Raw genomic sequence first — 16,042 nt, forward strand, 5'->3', positions numbered from 1 at the left:
TCTCACTCAGGGTACAACTTCCCAGAACTTCATGTTGCTTAATAAACCTATAGACATTTCTTAGAGAGATGCTGCTTCCCCAAAGGAATGTGGACAGCTCCCACTGTATACTGGGGGTTTTTAAGAACACAGGCTGTGGGTTACTGTTGTAGTCCGTTTTGGGTTGTTATAACAGAATTACCTGAGACTGGGTAATTTATAAAGAACAGAGGTTTATTTGGCTTATGATTCTGGGACAGCTGCATCTGGCACGGGCCTCAGGCTGCTTCTACTCATGGCAGAAAAGTGACAGTAGCTGGTGGGTACAAGCAGATCACATGGCGAGAGGAAGCAAGAGAGAGAGAGGAGGTGCCAGGGTCCTTTAAACAATCAGGTCTCGCGGGAACTAATAGAGCGAGAACTCACTCACCACCCCTCCTCCCCCAGGGAGAGCATGAATCCATTCATGAGGGATCTGCCCCCATGACTCAATCAGTTTCCAACACTGCCACATTGGAGATCAAATTTCCACATGAGTTTTGGAGGGGACAACACATCCAAACTCCATCAGTTACTAACTGAAGACGTAAATACAGTTTGCATTCTGTTAGCATGGCACAGGGGTAAAAACAGTACAGTTTTAGGGGAGAATGTTCTACCTCACTGAGAAGGGTTGTCTAAAAATTGTTTTCTCCTTGCCCTTTCATGACGATTAAGTACCCCACATAATGAACTCCTAGCAGCGAAAACCTAATGACTCTTTTTAGGTTATGGAGCGAAGTAGCTTTTTACCTCCACATCACCTTAAACTTTCTTCTTCCCTGCAGACTCCACTTTCCTGTCTAGGAAAAATAACACACTTCTCGGGCCAGGAAAACTCCCCAGGACACACCAGGCCCTCCTGAATGATGCAGAATTTGCAGACTCTGGCCCTTCTCCCCGCCTAAGTCCTTCCAGAATGGTTCGACAGCATGGCTTAGTGACAGGTTTTTAAGAAAAACTAAACCCATGGTAATATTAAACCAGATTTTAACCCTCATCCTCACACCCTTAAAACTCAGTCACTTTGCTCCCCAGTGCCAGTTTTCAGACCCTCAACCCAGCCCCACTCTGCTTCTCACTGTAGAAGGTCCACAGTCATAAGTGTCCAGAGACATTTGTGAAACCAAGCGCAGCCTGCTTCCTGGCCGACGAGGAGCCTGTTGATGTTGTGTCTGGATTTAGTCCCAGCACAGAGCAAAGGTTTGATTGTTGAGAGACCCAGGTCTCGTTCCCTGCCCAGGACAGTCTGCTGGGGAAGGCACAGGTGGACCTGCAGGCAGCTCCGTGGGCACGAGGGCACCTGCTCTGTACAGCTCCTGTGCCTAAGCTTCCAGACTTCACTCTCAGCCTAGTTTTCAGGGACTGAACATGGTTAATACCGTGAGTTTGCAAACAGACCACAATTTAATATGTCACTGTAACTGCATAAATACATAATTACAACTCCTTTGTAACATAAAGCAAAATAGCAGCAGCTTAAAGTTTCATGTGTAGTATTTTATCAACTCACTGAGATTCTGTTTTTGTTTTTGGTGGCTGGCCAGTATGGAGATACAAACCCTTAACCTTAAAACCGCCTTCTAACCAACTGAACTAACTGGCCAGCCCACTAACTGAGATTCTGAAAGCTTAAGGACATGCATAATAATCTAGATTCAACACGAATCAATAAGAATGCAAAAATGGCTATTTGAAAACAATATATATATATCTATATACATAAAATCTATATTATATATAATATATAACAAAATATAGTATTATAAAAATACATGCTAAAATTAAATAATAATTAAAAACGAGTTACTAGTAAATTGACTTGTTAAATAATAGTTAAAATAATATGGGTAATTCAGTTATTTCAATAGTTACTTATCCTAATAATTCGAGTACCTTATTACTTGATTATAATTTTTTTGGCCAAAATATAAACAGTATCATCAGCCTAAAATCCAGTATGTCACCAGCTCCTTAGTGGTTGAAACATTTTGCCCTTCTGTCTCTGCCTTATTTCCCATGTGAGTTCCCAATGAGGATTCTATCGGATGTAAGAGGCAGCAATGGTCTCTGTTAACAGCTTTCATGTAGATGGATAAGTCCGCTTTGTTTATGCCATAACATTTCAGAGTGAAATGCAACAGCATTTTATAACTTGCCTTTTCTCATCTTTTCATTCGAGTGTGTTTCTGCTCTGTCATTTACCATTGTTATTGTAAAAGTAAAATATTGATATTTTCTGATGATCTATATACTTAGTTTTATAAGAACAATTTATTAACAATAGCAAATGTGGATATTTAATTTATAAACTTAAAAAAAAAAAAAAAACTATATTTTACTTAATGTCAACTTCTACTACTTTTTTCCTGAACAGATTGGCATAGTATGTCCATTAAAACCTCAGTAATAGAGAATCCAGGAAGTTTTATTTTATTGATTAGGCCCAAGAATTGAGAGTGAGATTATAATTTGGGGCAGGGGTGGGAAGCAGGCATAAGGACACTCACTAGGTACCACCTGCCGTTGTTTTGTGAGCTGCTGTGTACTCGGTGATTGTCAGTCCTCAGTTATTACCCCAACCGGCTCCTAAGATGCTGAAGAATAATATCAAACAATCTCACTAAAAACATAAAACTTTTGCGTTGAGTTTCAGTGCAATGACCTTTATCTTCAGTTTATGTTAAGATCAAATACTATGAGCAAGTACCCAAGCTTCTCAACTCATAACAGTTGGCTTCCACTTGAAATGGGTGTCTTCAACTGGATGTTAAAAACGACAAGTGAGCAAGGTGCCCCCACACTGGAGAAAGATTGCACCTGCAGTTAAAAGCATAACACTACGTATCAAGTCATTTTACACATTAGAATCAGTATCTTAGTTTCACCTCTGTTTCGTCTTCACAGGAGATCATCAGTACACTGGGGCAGTATTAGTTCTCTTGCAATGTGGAACCCTCAGATGGGGAGCTACCGAGGACTCCCTGTTTCCTGCTTATTGTGTTCTCTCAAACTTGGTTTTCCACTCAGGAAAATTATTTTCAATTGGGAAATTTGTTTTGGCCAATTAAAAAGTCTGAGAGCTAGGCCGCTGGTTAACTCAGTTAGAGCAGTGTTACAACACCAAAGTCAAGGTTTCAGATCCCCATACTGGCCAGCCACCAAAAAAAAAAAAAAAAAAAGAAAAGAAAAGAAAAGAAAAATCATAGATCTATGGTCATGGACTTAGTTGGAATAACTTAGAAATAATAAAAATAATAATAATAACGATAGCAGCTTCCATCTATTATCTACTCTGTGCCAAGAAATAAACGAGTAGTAACCAATTTAATTCTTACAGCAATCTTTGAAGATAAGTTTTATTATTTCTGTCTTAGTCCTCTCGGTGGTCTACAAACTATGCCATGTTTGTAATCTGACTAGCCTCCTGTTTTTGGAAATAACATTTTATTGAAACACAGTTTTTGTATTATCTGTGGCCACTTTCACATTACAATGGCAAGAGTTAGGCAGTCATGATACAGACTGTATGGCCTGCAAAGCCTCAGTTATTCCCAGAGGGGACAAGTTGATTTTCCCAGTGTTTCATAAAACTGATATTCAAGTCTTTACCTGCTAAGTCTATGTTCTTACCCATGAATGCCACACCAGCTCTCCTTTCAGATCCAATACCATATTTGGCTGATGGAACTTGAAAAGGTCATGAGATTTGCTCAGGTCTCATTTAAAATTTTAAGGGAGAGGGCCTCGAGCATAATATGAGACCATTCTAATTCAGCTGCCCTAAGAATATTCCAAGCTTTTGATGAACTAAATTGTTTCCCATTTTTCTGTAAAGTCTCTTAAGTGAATTTAAATAATAAATGAGTAAATTATTTTTCAAGACTCGCACACTCTTGGGGGAAACTTCTGATTGAGCAAAGGGGTTAAATATGGCTCCCTGGCACTTTCCCAGTCTCAGTCCTCTCTTTTTCCTGCCCCTTTCCTCCATTTGACCACGTGGAAACCTGCCCCTCCCGAGGAACTCTTACCTCCTTCTGTTTCACCTGACAATAGAAGAGATAGTGGGGTTGGCCCTCACCTTGCTGCCTAGTGCAACTTGAGACCCTCAACCCACCCTGTCTGTTTTTTGTTGTTGGAGGCCTACACAGTCCAACTGTAGCAGCTTCGGGCCGGCCTGTGGCTCACTATGGGGAGTGCGGTGCTGATAACACCAAGGCCACGGGTTCGGAACCTACATAGGGATGGCGGGTTAGCTCACTGGGTGAGCGTGGTGCTGACAACACCAAGTCAAGGGTTAAGATCCCCTTACCGATCATCTTTAAAAAAAAAAAAGACAGCTGTAGCAGCTTCACTGCAAAGCCAGTGATCTCTGTTCTCCATCATGACAACTCAGTCCCCTTCTCCTAGGTGACAAATGCTCCCTCTTCTCAGTCCTTGCAATTCAGCACCAGCAGCATCCCCTCCCCACCTCACCGTTCCCTGAACGTTTTGGCTCTGGAGACCTTCACGCCACTTAAGCCACACTCCAACATGGCCAACATGGCCTGTCCCAAGTATTACTCCGCAGCCTTTGCATCTGAGATTTCTGATGGGAAGCCCTTCCTTCTTGAGCGAAGCCTCCTTACCGTCATCTTATTTCCAAATCTCACTTCTTCCAAGCTTTGGTGAGTCTGCTCTTTGCACTAACCCGGGCCACCTGTGGCCATCTCTTCCCATTCATCCAGGAGCCCCTCGCTGGCTGCACTTGATTGCCTGCCCTCTCTGAACTACAGGCTTAGTGACACCCTCCACAAACCTGAACAGCTCTTGCCCTTCAACTTTCAGCACATCCACCTCATAGGTAACCACCTCCTCATCCCTGCAGTCAGACCGCAGGCACTGCCGGAGAATGTCACCAGCGTGCAGCCTTGGCCCCCGACGGTACCAACTGGCTGCATGGGGCTTCCTCCCAGTGCCTTAATGGCCCTTTCATTACCTGTGTCCTGGACTTCTCGCAGTGGAGCCTCAAACCTTACCTCCCACTTTGTAGAGATTAAGCTTATTGGTGTGAACCTGCCTTTTCTTTCTCCTGCCTTTAGAGGGGGAGTTGCCTTATTGCCAGTGCTCGCCTCCCCCCATTGTCTAGGATCCCGTCCTTCCCGTCTCCTCTGTCTTCAGTCTCTCCTCTCAGTTTCCTCTCTTTTCCCTTCTTGTGAACATAGGTCTCTCCTTGAAAGAAGCTTCACTTCATTCTCCTGCCCTCCTATCTCTTTCCTTCTTAGCCGCCAAACTTCTCTAACAGTTGATCTCTAGTTGCTGCTTCCACTGTCCTCTGGTCACCCTGTAGTCCCCCATCCTCCCCGGCAGTCTCCTGAAGCTTCTACCCTAGTTGCCACTGCAAGTGTCTACACAAGCATCCCCTTCTCAGCTCTCATTGTTAATTAATTTTCAAATACCGTTTATTTATTAGTCACTCTGTGCCAGGCACTGGGCTAAGCCCTGGAGACACTTGTGTAACTAGAACACAGCCCTACCTACAAGCAAGTTCACAGTCTGTAAACGTTCACTTTTCTTTCTGCTTTAACATCCATGGCTCTTCCCTAGCTGACTTTGCCTCCTACCTCTCCACTCCTTTTCTTCCTCCTTTAAAGGATCTTTCTCCTGTTCCCACTCCTAAATGTCCTGCAGATGTTCCTTTTCTTACCAGCAGATTAGGTTTGAAGGGCTGTTTGCAAATCTGAGGCCTACGTGATGCTGCCCCAGAGAGAGCTTGGTGATGCTCTTCTGCGCTCAACATGCCATCAGGACATGTGGCTGACTTCAAGAGGGCTGGCAGCAGGTGGCTTTTAAGTGTCTGTTTTGTGCTTGGAGGCCCCACACTAAATGCTTGGGAGTGTCAGCAGAAGACAGACCAGGTCCCTATTCTCATGTACCCCTTCCTTGGTGGCAGTAGTGGAGGGGGTACGAGGAGTAGCAGAACGATAGTGTTCGAAATCTCTTACTTGGAGATTCTGATGTGCTGTCCTGGGTGGAAGATTTTTCTCTGCTCCATCCTATCCTTTTGACTAAGACACATGATTTGATAGCCAGCCTGACCTCCCACTTTGCAGAGATTAAGCTAATCAGTGTGAACTTCAGAGCTTTTCTTAGCTTATCTGTCTAGGTTTAGTACAACCTTCACCTACCTGTCAGGCCTGCCCAGAATCCCTCATATTGCTTCCTTCAGACTGTTCATTGAGCCTGAACTCCTGTGCTTTCCCAAGGCTGTGTTTTCCTTCTCGTTCTCCTCTGACCCCTGTCATCATGCCAGCCCCCTCACCAAATCATGTGCAGCCTTCAAGGACACTTAAATTTCCAGCGATCTCTGCTTCAGATCCCTCTAGCACAGCAGTTCTCAAAGTGTGGTGCCGGGACACTTGGGGGGTCCCCAATACCCGTTCAGTGGTCTGTGAGGTCAAAACTACTTTCATAATAATACTAAGACAATATTTGCCTTTTTCATTCATTCATTTTGTAAGTAAGCAGTGGAATTTTCCAGAGGCCACATGACCTGTGATATTATCACTCTGATGGCTATTGGAATGTGTGCTTGTCTATTTTTGTGTTTTTCTTGAATTTTTCAATGTAATAAGTTTAACGTATAAATATGTTGAGTTTTTAAAGGCTAAATTTTGTTCTCAGTACTTCTGTTGTTCTCTTGCTAACTATCTTTGTTATACCTGCCATAATTTATGTAACCTTGTAATCATCCAATAAATTATTTTGATATCCTGAAGTTTTCCTATGCAGAAAAACAAGAGGTGGGAATACTTTGTTGTCTTATTTTGAAAAAATATTTTAAAATGTTTTTCAAAATAGTTTATATTTTTAAACTTTACTAAAACTCTAATTCTAGAATTTAATATTTTATTCTAAAATTTTTAAAAACTATATTTTTATATTTAAGGATGGATCATTATGTTTATTTGTTTATTTTTTGGTGGCTGGCTGGTGCAGGGATCAAACCCTGGACCTTGGTGTTATCAGCACCACTCTCTAACCAACTGAGCTAGGATCATTTGCTTTAAAAGGGGAGATCAGAAATCTTGCTTTCTTGGCCCTGCTGTACTGTCTAAGACTAAAGATGCTGAAAAAGATGAAAATGATATATTTGAGAGTTTTCAAACTCATGTAAGAGAAAAGCTACTAAAAAAGCATAAATATAACTCAAAATGTCTTTTTTTCCTTGGTTTTATCATGTTAAGATTTTACCTTTTTGTTTCCTCTTAAGCTGTGTTATCATTTTGAGAGGAAGCATTCAGAGTTTAAAGAAAAAAAGGAATTGAACATTAAAAATGTAGATGTGAGGAGTTTGTTAGAAGCCAGAAATTGATGATTACAGATTTTCAAACCAGAAAAGAAAAAGCCATTGAAGTACCACCCAGGGTAAGTTACTGTAGTGAATTGTCTGCAGAAAGACACACAAGCCCATACAGCTGACATTGCTGAATGCCTGCTGGATGGAAAGTCAGCAAAAGAAAATCACAGCACTGTCACTTTCTAATGAGACAGTAGCTTGACGAGTTAAAGATTTAGCAGCAAACATGAAGGCTGAGTTAATATCTTCTCTGCAGAACTGTACTGTTGTCTTATAAATGGCCAAATCAATTGATATGGCTGGACTTGCTGTTTTGCTTGTGTTCATCCAGTGTAAGCACCAAGTAATCACAGACCTTTTATGTGAATACTTGGAAACAAATACAAGTGCTGTTGAAACATTCACAGTGCTGAATATCTTTATTCACTCTCATGGTTGATCCTGGAGCAACTGTGTTGATGTTTGCACTGATGGTGCAAAAGCAATGGTGGGGAAAACTGCTGACGCCTTAGCTCAAGTCAAAGCCGTGATGCCAAAGTCTGCTAGTAGTCGCTGTGTTCTTTACCACCATGCAATCCCAGTCTAATAATAGCCAGATTTACTTAAGGATATCTTGATGAAACAGTAAAAATTATTAACCTTTATTAAGTCTTTACCCTTGAATCCACATCTTTTTTAAATATTCTGTGTAACAAAAGAGGAAGTAAGCATAAAGCATGTCTGTTGCAAATCAAAGTGTAATGGTTGTCTTGAAGAATAGCAGTTGGGCAACTGAATCACAATCTGAACTGCTTTTTTCACGAAACACTGTGTTTATATTTGGCAGACACATTACTGAAAATGAGGCTGTCCTTTCAAGAAAAACAACTGCAGGGGAAAGGCTGGTTAGCTCAGTTGGTTAGAGTGCAGTGTGGTTAACCCCAAAGTCAAGGGTATGAATCCCCAGGCCAGCCATCCCCCCTCCTCCAAAGAAGGAAAACAGCTGCAGTATTTGTGGACAATGACAATATTCAAGCTTTCAAAAGGAAATTAGAATCTTGGAGAACTTAACATCAACCTCGATGAGATTGTCCACTTTCCGGAACTTAAAGTATTTTTAAGTACGTTACTTTTCTGATGAGATCAGGGGTAATATTAACACATGCTATTTTAAAAATTGAGATATAACTCACATACCATAAAAATCACCCTTTTAAAGTGTATAATGCAGTAGTTTTTATATATTCACAAAGTTATACTACCATCGCCGTTATCCAGAACATTTTCATCATCCCAAAAAGAGACCCAATACCCATTAGCAGTCGCTCCCTATTTCTCTCTCCTCCCAGCCTCTGGCAATCACAAATCTACTTTCTGTCTATGTGGATTTGTCTACTCTGGACATTCCATATAACTAGAATTATCATGTGCATTTTTATACACAATGACTATGTGACTTTTAAGATATTGTATGAAATATGAAAACACCTGCAAATATGAAAACACAAAATTCAGTGGATCAGTATTTCCAAAGGACCAAAGCATTACGTTACAGAATCATAAATGGGCAACAGATCCATTCAAAGTGTAAGCTAGATCAATGGATTTTAATGTAACACTGTATAAAAAGTTTATTAATGTGGTTTCAGATTCCACACTACAGCTAACCTTTAAGAAATACCACTTGTTGGGCAGGCCGGTTAGCTAGAGCATGGTGCTGATAAGACCAAGGCCAAGAGTTTGAATCCTCATATTGGCCAGCCAGCAAAAAAAAAAAAAAAAAAGAAAAGAAAAGAAATACCACTTGGTGAGTTTGGTGTGGTATCAAAATTATATTTATACTTGTAGAAGCAAATATGAGAATCCAGCTGTCTTCTATTAAGCCATACATTAATGAAATTTGCAAAAATGTAAAACAATGCCACTATTCCTACTAGTTTTTGGAAAATATAGTTACTTTTCATTAAAAATATGTTATTTATATTTACATAGTAGTCTCATTGTTATTTTAAAACAAAGTAACAAATATTTTTAAAATTTCTCAGTTGCGATTTCTGGTATGGTAAATATCAATAAAATCTGCAAAAACAAAATATTTTGGGGTTGTCATTGGTTTTTTAATAGTTTGAAGAGGACTTAGGGACCCAAGAGTGTGGGAACAGCAAGTATTACCGTATGTAGTCTGTCTTTCATTTGACAAGTGGTCATTCTTAGTGATGATTCTTCACCCATTTTATTGAACTTCTCTGCATCTCTTATATCGTCAGTTACACATCCATTTAAACTAGTTACCAGTCAAATTTCCCTTAGCTTAGTTATCAAATCTCACTTTTAGTGGGCTGTAATAGCTTACTCATGCATGCAGGCTACTTGAGGGCAGGGACTCTGCGTCAGTCTGCCTTGTTCCTGTAGATGCCCAGTTTACATTTGTTGATTGGAAAAGGACCGTGTAAGGTCAAAGACTTAGTAGAATAAAACTATTAGACACTATGAGTGCTGCACAGATAGTAATTGACCAGAATGCTGTCAAAAAGGAAATAATCAATTTGAGAGAGTCAGGATGAGTATTTGAAATTGAATGGAATATTTTTCTCTTAAATATGTTGAGAGTGGGTCTCTAATTGCAGTGTGATAGAGTCCACTGATAAGCTTATCTAAATAAGGCAGACTGATTGGCCCCACCCACCAAGATTCCAATTCTCTAGGTTTTAAGTAGGCCTAGGAATCTGCATTTGAAATAATTTTGGATACAAGTTTAAATTGAAAAATCATTGTATGCATAATGAAAGAAGTCAGAACCACCTCAGTCCCCAAATTTTCTTCCCCAGAGCCAACCATTGTTAATACTTTCTTGTGTTTCTTCCTAGAAATGTTCTATACGTATATAAGCCCATATATGTTTAAAGGACCATTTTTGTTGTTAACAAAAACATACCTGGGAGCATATTAAACATATTACTGTATCTTGATTTTTTTCTTTCAGCAAAATATCTTGGAGACTGTTTCCTGTTCTACACATAGATCTGTCTTTTTAAAAAATAAGTGCATAAATTCCACTGTATGGTTATACCATACTTTATTTAGCAGTTCCCTATTATGGACATTTAAATTATTTCCAGTCTTTATGTAACAAACAATAAAGCAAAAAATCCTTGTTCATTTGTCTGTGTTTAGAGGTAGGAAAAAAATTTTAGGAAATGCAGTTGCTGAATTAAAAGGTGTGTCCATTTTAAATTTAATATTTGGACTCAGCACGTTTAACAAGGTGTTTCTCTCCGGGTGGTTCTGTGACCACACCTAGAGAAACACTGTTCCAGGGGCAAGAATGAAACAGATTATCAATCATCAGCTACATTTTAGGAGTATTCCCTTTAAGGCCAAAGGGAATTTTATACAGACAGAGATTTTATACAAATACTCATTGACCATCTTTAAAGAGAACAAAATTTATTTAGTTTTATGTAAACAAAAATCACTTGGATATATGAGGGGAAATTATAAAGCATATGATATAAATGTACAATTAACCCTTTATATAATATTTTCAAAAAGCAGTGAATAATAACAAACAGGAAATCTTTGCTGTAATTCTTTTATAGCATTCTCTTTTATTCTATTGTCAATATGAATATTGCAAGCAGGCCTTACTCTATTTTTATAAAATGGGAACTTCTGACTTGATAGAAGTCACCACTTCCATAAATACAGTAAGTCAACAAATAACTGTACAAACTGAAGTGAGCAGGTAACTTGGATGTAAATAAAGCCTAGTTACTGAATAAAAAGTTCATATTTATGATGCACAACCAGCAGTGCAGGCATCCAAACCCATTGGCTATAGCACCATTCAAAATATTTAACACTGCCTCTTGTTAATTTAATAATATCAGAAAATGAAAGTAATGAAGTAATGTAGTCAGTTTTAAAACACACGTTTTTCTATCTAATCATCCTAATGTTATGGTAAATGTGTGTGTGTGTGTGTAGCATTGCCTCAGCTTGTAAGATTACCTTTATCAAAATAGAGAGCTGGATTCATTAACAGCAGCCAAAGCTGTAATGATAACAGGTTGCTGTGTTGAACCAGTGGAGGTTGACATGCAATTTATTATCTATAATAATTCACAGGCAATTCTTGGATCACTGGAGGTAATATTGAGTGTGTATATTAGCCATGCTTTTGTTTCTCCTTTCCATTAGCTGCCTTTTGTCATTATTGTTATTTTGGTAGTCCTTTCATTACACAACCCCTCCCACTAGACATTACAGCAGGAAATAATGGAGATGATGCAGAAAGGAAAATTTTCCATTTAATCACTTGTTAACAGCTCGGAAGGGCTTGTCGGAGTGTAACTGAAACTGCTCGCTAAAATTAGACTTGGAGTAACATTCTGTAATTACAATTCCTAGTAGCATTCCTGCCTCTAATCACCCAGGATAATTGAGGATGGGCTGTATCCACTTTATATAAATTTGACCCAAGACACTGGCAATGATATTAAAGGATTTTTGGTGTGATGAGCAAATTGCGAGTAGAAATTTAAATAGTTCTAAAATATGTGTAAACAAGTAAGGCAGCCAGAAATTTCAAAATGATTCTAGGAAGAACATTCTGCAGTCTGAAAAATGTTTGGCTTAGAAAAATAGACATCTCAGACAAAGGAAGGGCAATATCTGATGTCATGGATCACAGTTATCTTCTGCTATGAAATCAATCAAGAGAACTATTTTTACAACTGTGCTGAGCTCAGGCAAAAGAGTGATCTATATGACAAGAGGCCCTGGAGGCAGGCTATCGTTACCACTACTCCAATGTCAGATGCACAGACATCTAGACGAAGGGCATTCCATTTATTACCCTTATACTTGATAGTCTTATATTTTGGATTAGCAACATGCTTTACAAATGATTTCACCACCAACTTTATATGTCAACGAGCCATTAGTTCTCCATTATATATACTGGGCAGGAGGAACTCAGAAAAAATTGTTAGAGGTGCCAGATCATGCTCAATGATACGAATAAAAGTGCCTGAATCATAGCCCTTGATTCAATGGTTGTGTGTACAAACAGCTTCCACTAAGGAAATCAGCAGTATGACTTATTTGTTAAGGTTTTGTCTCAAGATTCAGTTTACATTTGGATAATACTGAATTAGGACTGATGAGAAATGCGTTCTTTTAGAGGAAGATTTATAAATCGAATTCTAGCTGCAGAATTCTTTCATAAAAATATAAACTGTGTTTCTCTGATTGTACTAAATTGCATTACCTTTGAAATTAGAGCCTGTCTTTTTTTCATACTGTAATAATTAATTTCTGAAATCTAGTCATATTCTTGTGCTTGAAACCCATTTATCTGTAAGCTTTCTAGAAGCATACAGATAATTTAGTTTCACCTTGCAAAGAAGTAGTTGAGTTGAAAAGCTTTTATTCCCTGTCTTTGTTTTAAAAACTGTACCTAAAACCCTAGTCCCAGTGGATGGTAAGAGAATAGTTTTAAGAAGAGCATTTCTACCAATCATTTAATAGGTTGTCTTTGAAGAACACTGTCATCTCTAAAACATACATAGTCCTTAATACCTTCCAGCATTGCTTCCCACCAAACAGAGAGGCAGTGCTGCTTACAGATGACATAACAACAACAATGGCATTTACAGATGGCAGTGCCAGTTACCGTACAAAGCGCTTTCCCACACAATGTCATAGGCTCCTCACAGCACCCATGTGAGGTAGGCATGAGGACCACCATGAAATCTGACACGAAACATTACATGACACTAAACATGTGCACTGTCCATGTATTTTCTTCTGGATTGTTCTATAATTCGAATACATGGTTGAATGAGTAAAAAGAGAATTCCTATCATGTAAAGCAAACCACATATATAGAAGGAAAAATCATATTTTTGTGTGATGTCGTAGATCCACCCTGTAAAACAAAAAAGAATACATTCAGTGTAACGTATTACTGCTACTATAAATATTTCTATAAGAATTTATTTAAATGTCATTTAATGCCAAAAATGTTTTACTTAGCCATTTTTAAGTGTGTGCTATAGAAGCCAGCATTCCCAGTGCCTGGGGATGGCTGCGTTCATCTTTTAACCCACTATGGTACTTTCAGAGGCATTGGAAGCCAGACCCAGCTGACCCATGGGAAGAACCTTCTGGCTCGCAGGCCAGCACACATAGCCAGCAGTGAAAAGTGGAACTCATAACTTGCTTTTTTCACAAGTACAAACACTAATCTTTTCTAAAACCTTCAAACCTCCTCTGAGGAAGTTTCCAGTGTGTATCAAGAGGCTGAGCAGAGATGTTTGAACTTTCATTTGCTCTCAAGTATTTGAGGGTAAACATCTGTTTTAGAAAGAATCAAAATGTCCAGGTTTTATAAAATTTACATTCCACAGCTATAAAACTTTAATATTATTATTTATAAATATCCAAATTTCCAGAAATACCTTAGACATTGACTACATTACCATTTCCTTTCAAATAATAATTTAATATTATAGTGTAACATTTTTATATAATAAACTTATTGGGCACTCTGTAAAATACGAGTACCACTATATTTCACGCATTCTAAAACACTGACGTGCCATTATTTTATCTATCAGTAAGAAAGAAATGTCCTTGTCAATTCAAATATGACTTAATGTTTTCTTAGGACTTGGCATAATGCATTCTGATTTCAGAGAAGTTAAAATGTGGGGGAAAAAAATGTGTCTCAGAAACTATGAGATACGGCATTTCTTTTACTTCAGTGATTAATTCTAAGAATCAGTCATGCGTCATGGTTCCCACAGAGCCAACTGTGTGAATTGAACGGATTGAGCTCCACACAAAAATTTTATTTATGGTAAAATTTAGCTTTTGAACATTCACTTTTCTTATTTCAGTAAGTGCATTAATTAGCAAAGACTTAAAGAAAACAAATGATTTAATAACCAAATATAGTATTCTGTGGCTGCTTTTAAAAACTTTTTAAAAAATCTAACTGGCATATGAATGCATAAATGCAACCTAACCTTCTCCCATCAACAAATAGCCAAACAGAAGCAACCAGGAAAGGTGTAAACCAGTGTCCGCGACTTCCTGGTAATTCTCTGTATCTCTTTGTTTGTTGTATCTAGTGCATAATTAATGTGCCTGAATTATCTATTTACAGGAATCAGTCACAACATTCATAAAGAAAAACTAACACTTAATAACATAAAAATTTACGATCTTTTAAAAAACTAGTTAAAGCTATGAATTCTTGATCTACTTTAAAAGTTAACCAAGTTTTTAAATGTGTTATTTGATATGAAAATAGAAGAGAAAAAAAAACAAACTCTTTTAGAAGTAGTTCAGTAAAATGCTCTATCATCTTTTCTTAATCTATAATTTGAGACGAGAGGAACAAAAAAGATTAAACATACAATCCAAAAGCGATGATTCAGATTCAGAATTGAATCACAAAGGCATATGGACATTGACATACGAACAAAAACGCCCCCAACTTCTGCTCAGTGTTAGCAACTGTCAACTGTGGACCACTGTGAATTATGACAAAGTAAATGATTCACCTGCAGATAAGTGCAGAGTGGTCCGTATCTATGCAGAGTATATGATGGCACTACCTGTACTCTACAATCTTTAGAAAAAAATCAATAAATGTAAGTGAGATTCGTATACTCCACTCATCCCGTATGAAAGCTGACCTCATCACTTTAGTAGTTAAATCCGTGCTTTTTATATGATCAAATGACAGCTCTACATAACACTGACAATTGAAACACGATGAACTGTTATGGCTGCTCAACATGAATCTCAGAAATAGGACAAATCATACCTGATTGGAAAATTAGTTTGTATTTAGTTCAAACTGTTTATGTTTTTGTTTGAAGTGGTTGGCTCAGAAGCTCCAGGACTCTGTGAGGTGGCCCCTGCCTACCTGTCTACCCTGTTGCCCAGAACTTATATACCAGCACAAGCCATACTGAATTTTTTGGAGTTTCAAATGCATTTCTCTTGGCTCCTTGTCAGCACATGTAGTGTTGCCCCATCTAGAGGGTTAGCAATAAACACTACCACCCTTAGAACACCCTAGGATCCCTTCCCTCCACTCCATCTCCCTCTTTTCTCTGCAGAATATTAAAAAAATCTGTTAAGTATATTACATATCGTTACAGCCTTAAATTGAATTCTTTTTTTTTTGGTGGCTGGCCAGTACAGGAATCTGATCCCTTGACCTTGGTATTATAACACCGCACTCTAACCAACTGAGCTAGCCTGCCGGCCGCCCTCCTTATTTTTTTTTTTTAATCCTGCATCTTTACCCTAAAAGTATAAGCATTTGTAAAAGCATCTCCACATGCCCCAGTCTTCAAAAGTAACTCATACATCAGTTTTTTAAAAAGTGTACCCAACTTCACCAATTTAACATAGTACAAATGGTAGGAGTAGTCCTAAAGTTGATGTTCAATTAATCCCCTGGGTTTCCTCCAATCTACCTTTAGCATTTATTTATAAATAACTCTGGATCCTGCCATCTCCCTCTGGTGCCTGTTTTAATATTTTCACTAGTTTGAACTCAAACCCTGTCGGATGCAAAGCGGGTCAGGAGAGATGGGACTTTTCCACGAGCTTTGATTCTGAGCACATGTTGACACAGCTCTTTCAGAGAAGACGTTTCCAACAAGCTGCCCTTCCTCATTC

General features: G+C 38.5%; 1 protein-coding gene across 1 annotated transcript in view; it reads right to left on the bottom strand.

Annotated features, from left to right (window-relative positions):
- Positions 1 to 12,883: 12,883 nt before the first annotated feature.
- Positions 12,884 to 16,042, bottom strand: part of SLC16A14 (solute carrier family 16 member 14) — a 30,099-nt gene continuing 26,940 nt past the window's right edge. Inside the window, exon 5 of the mRNA XM_063085293.1 lies at positions 12,884 to 13,268. Coding sequence (XP_062941363.1) covers positions 13,117 to 13,268 — 152 coding nt within the window. The 3' untranslated portion in view covers positions 12,884 to 13,116. The remainder of the gene's footprint in view (positions 13,269 to 16,042) is intronic.

Source organism: Cynocephalus volans, chromosome 1, assembly GCF_027409185.1.
Source record: "Cynocephalus volans isolate mCynVol1 chromosome 1, mCynVol1.pri, whole genome shotgun sequence".
Classification (NCBI taxonomy): domain Eukaryota; kingdom Metazoa; phylum Chordata; class Mammalia; order Dermoptera; family Cynocephalidae; genus Cynocephalus; species Cynocephalus volans.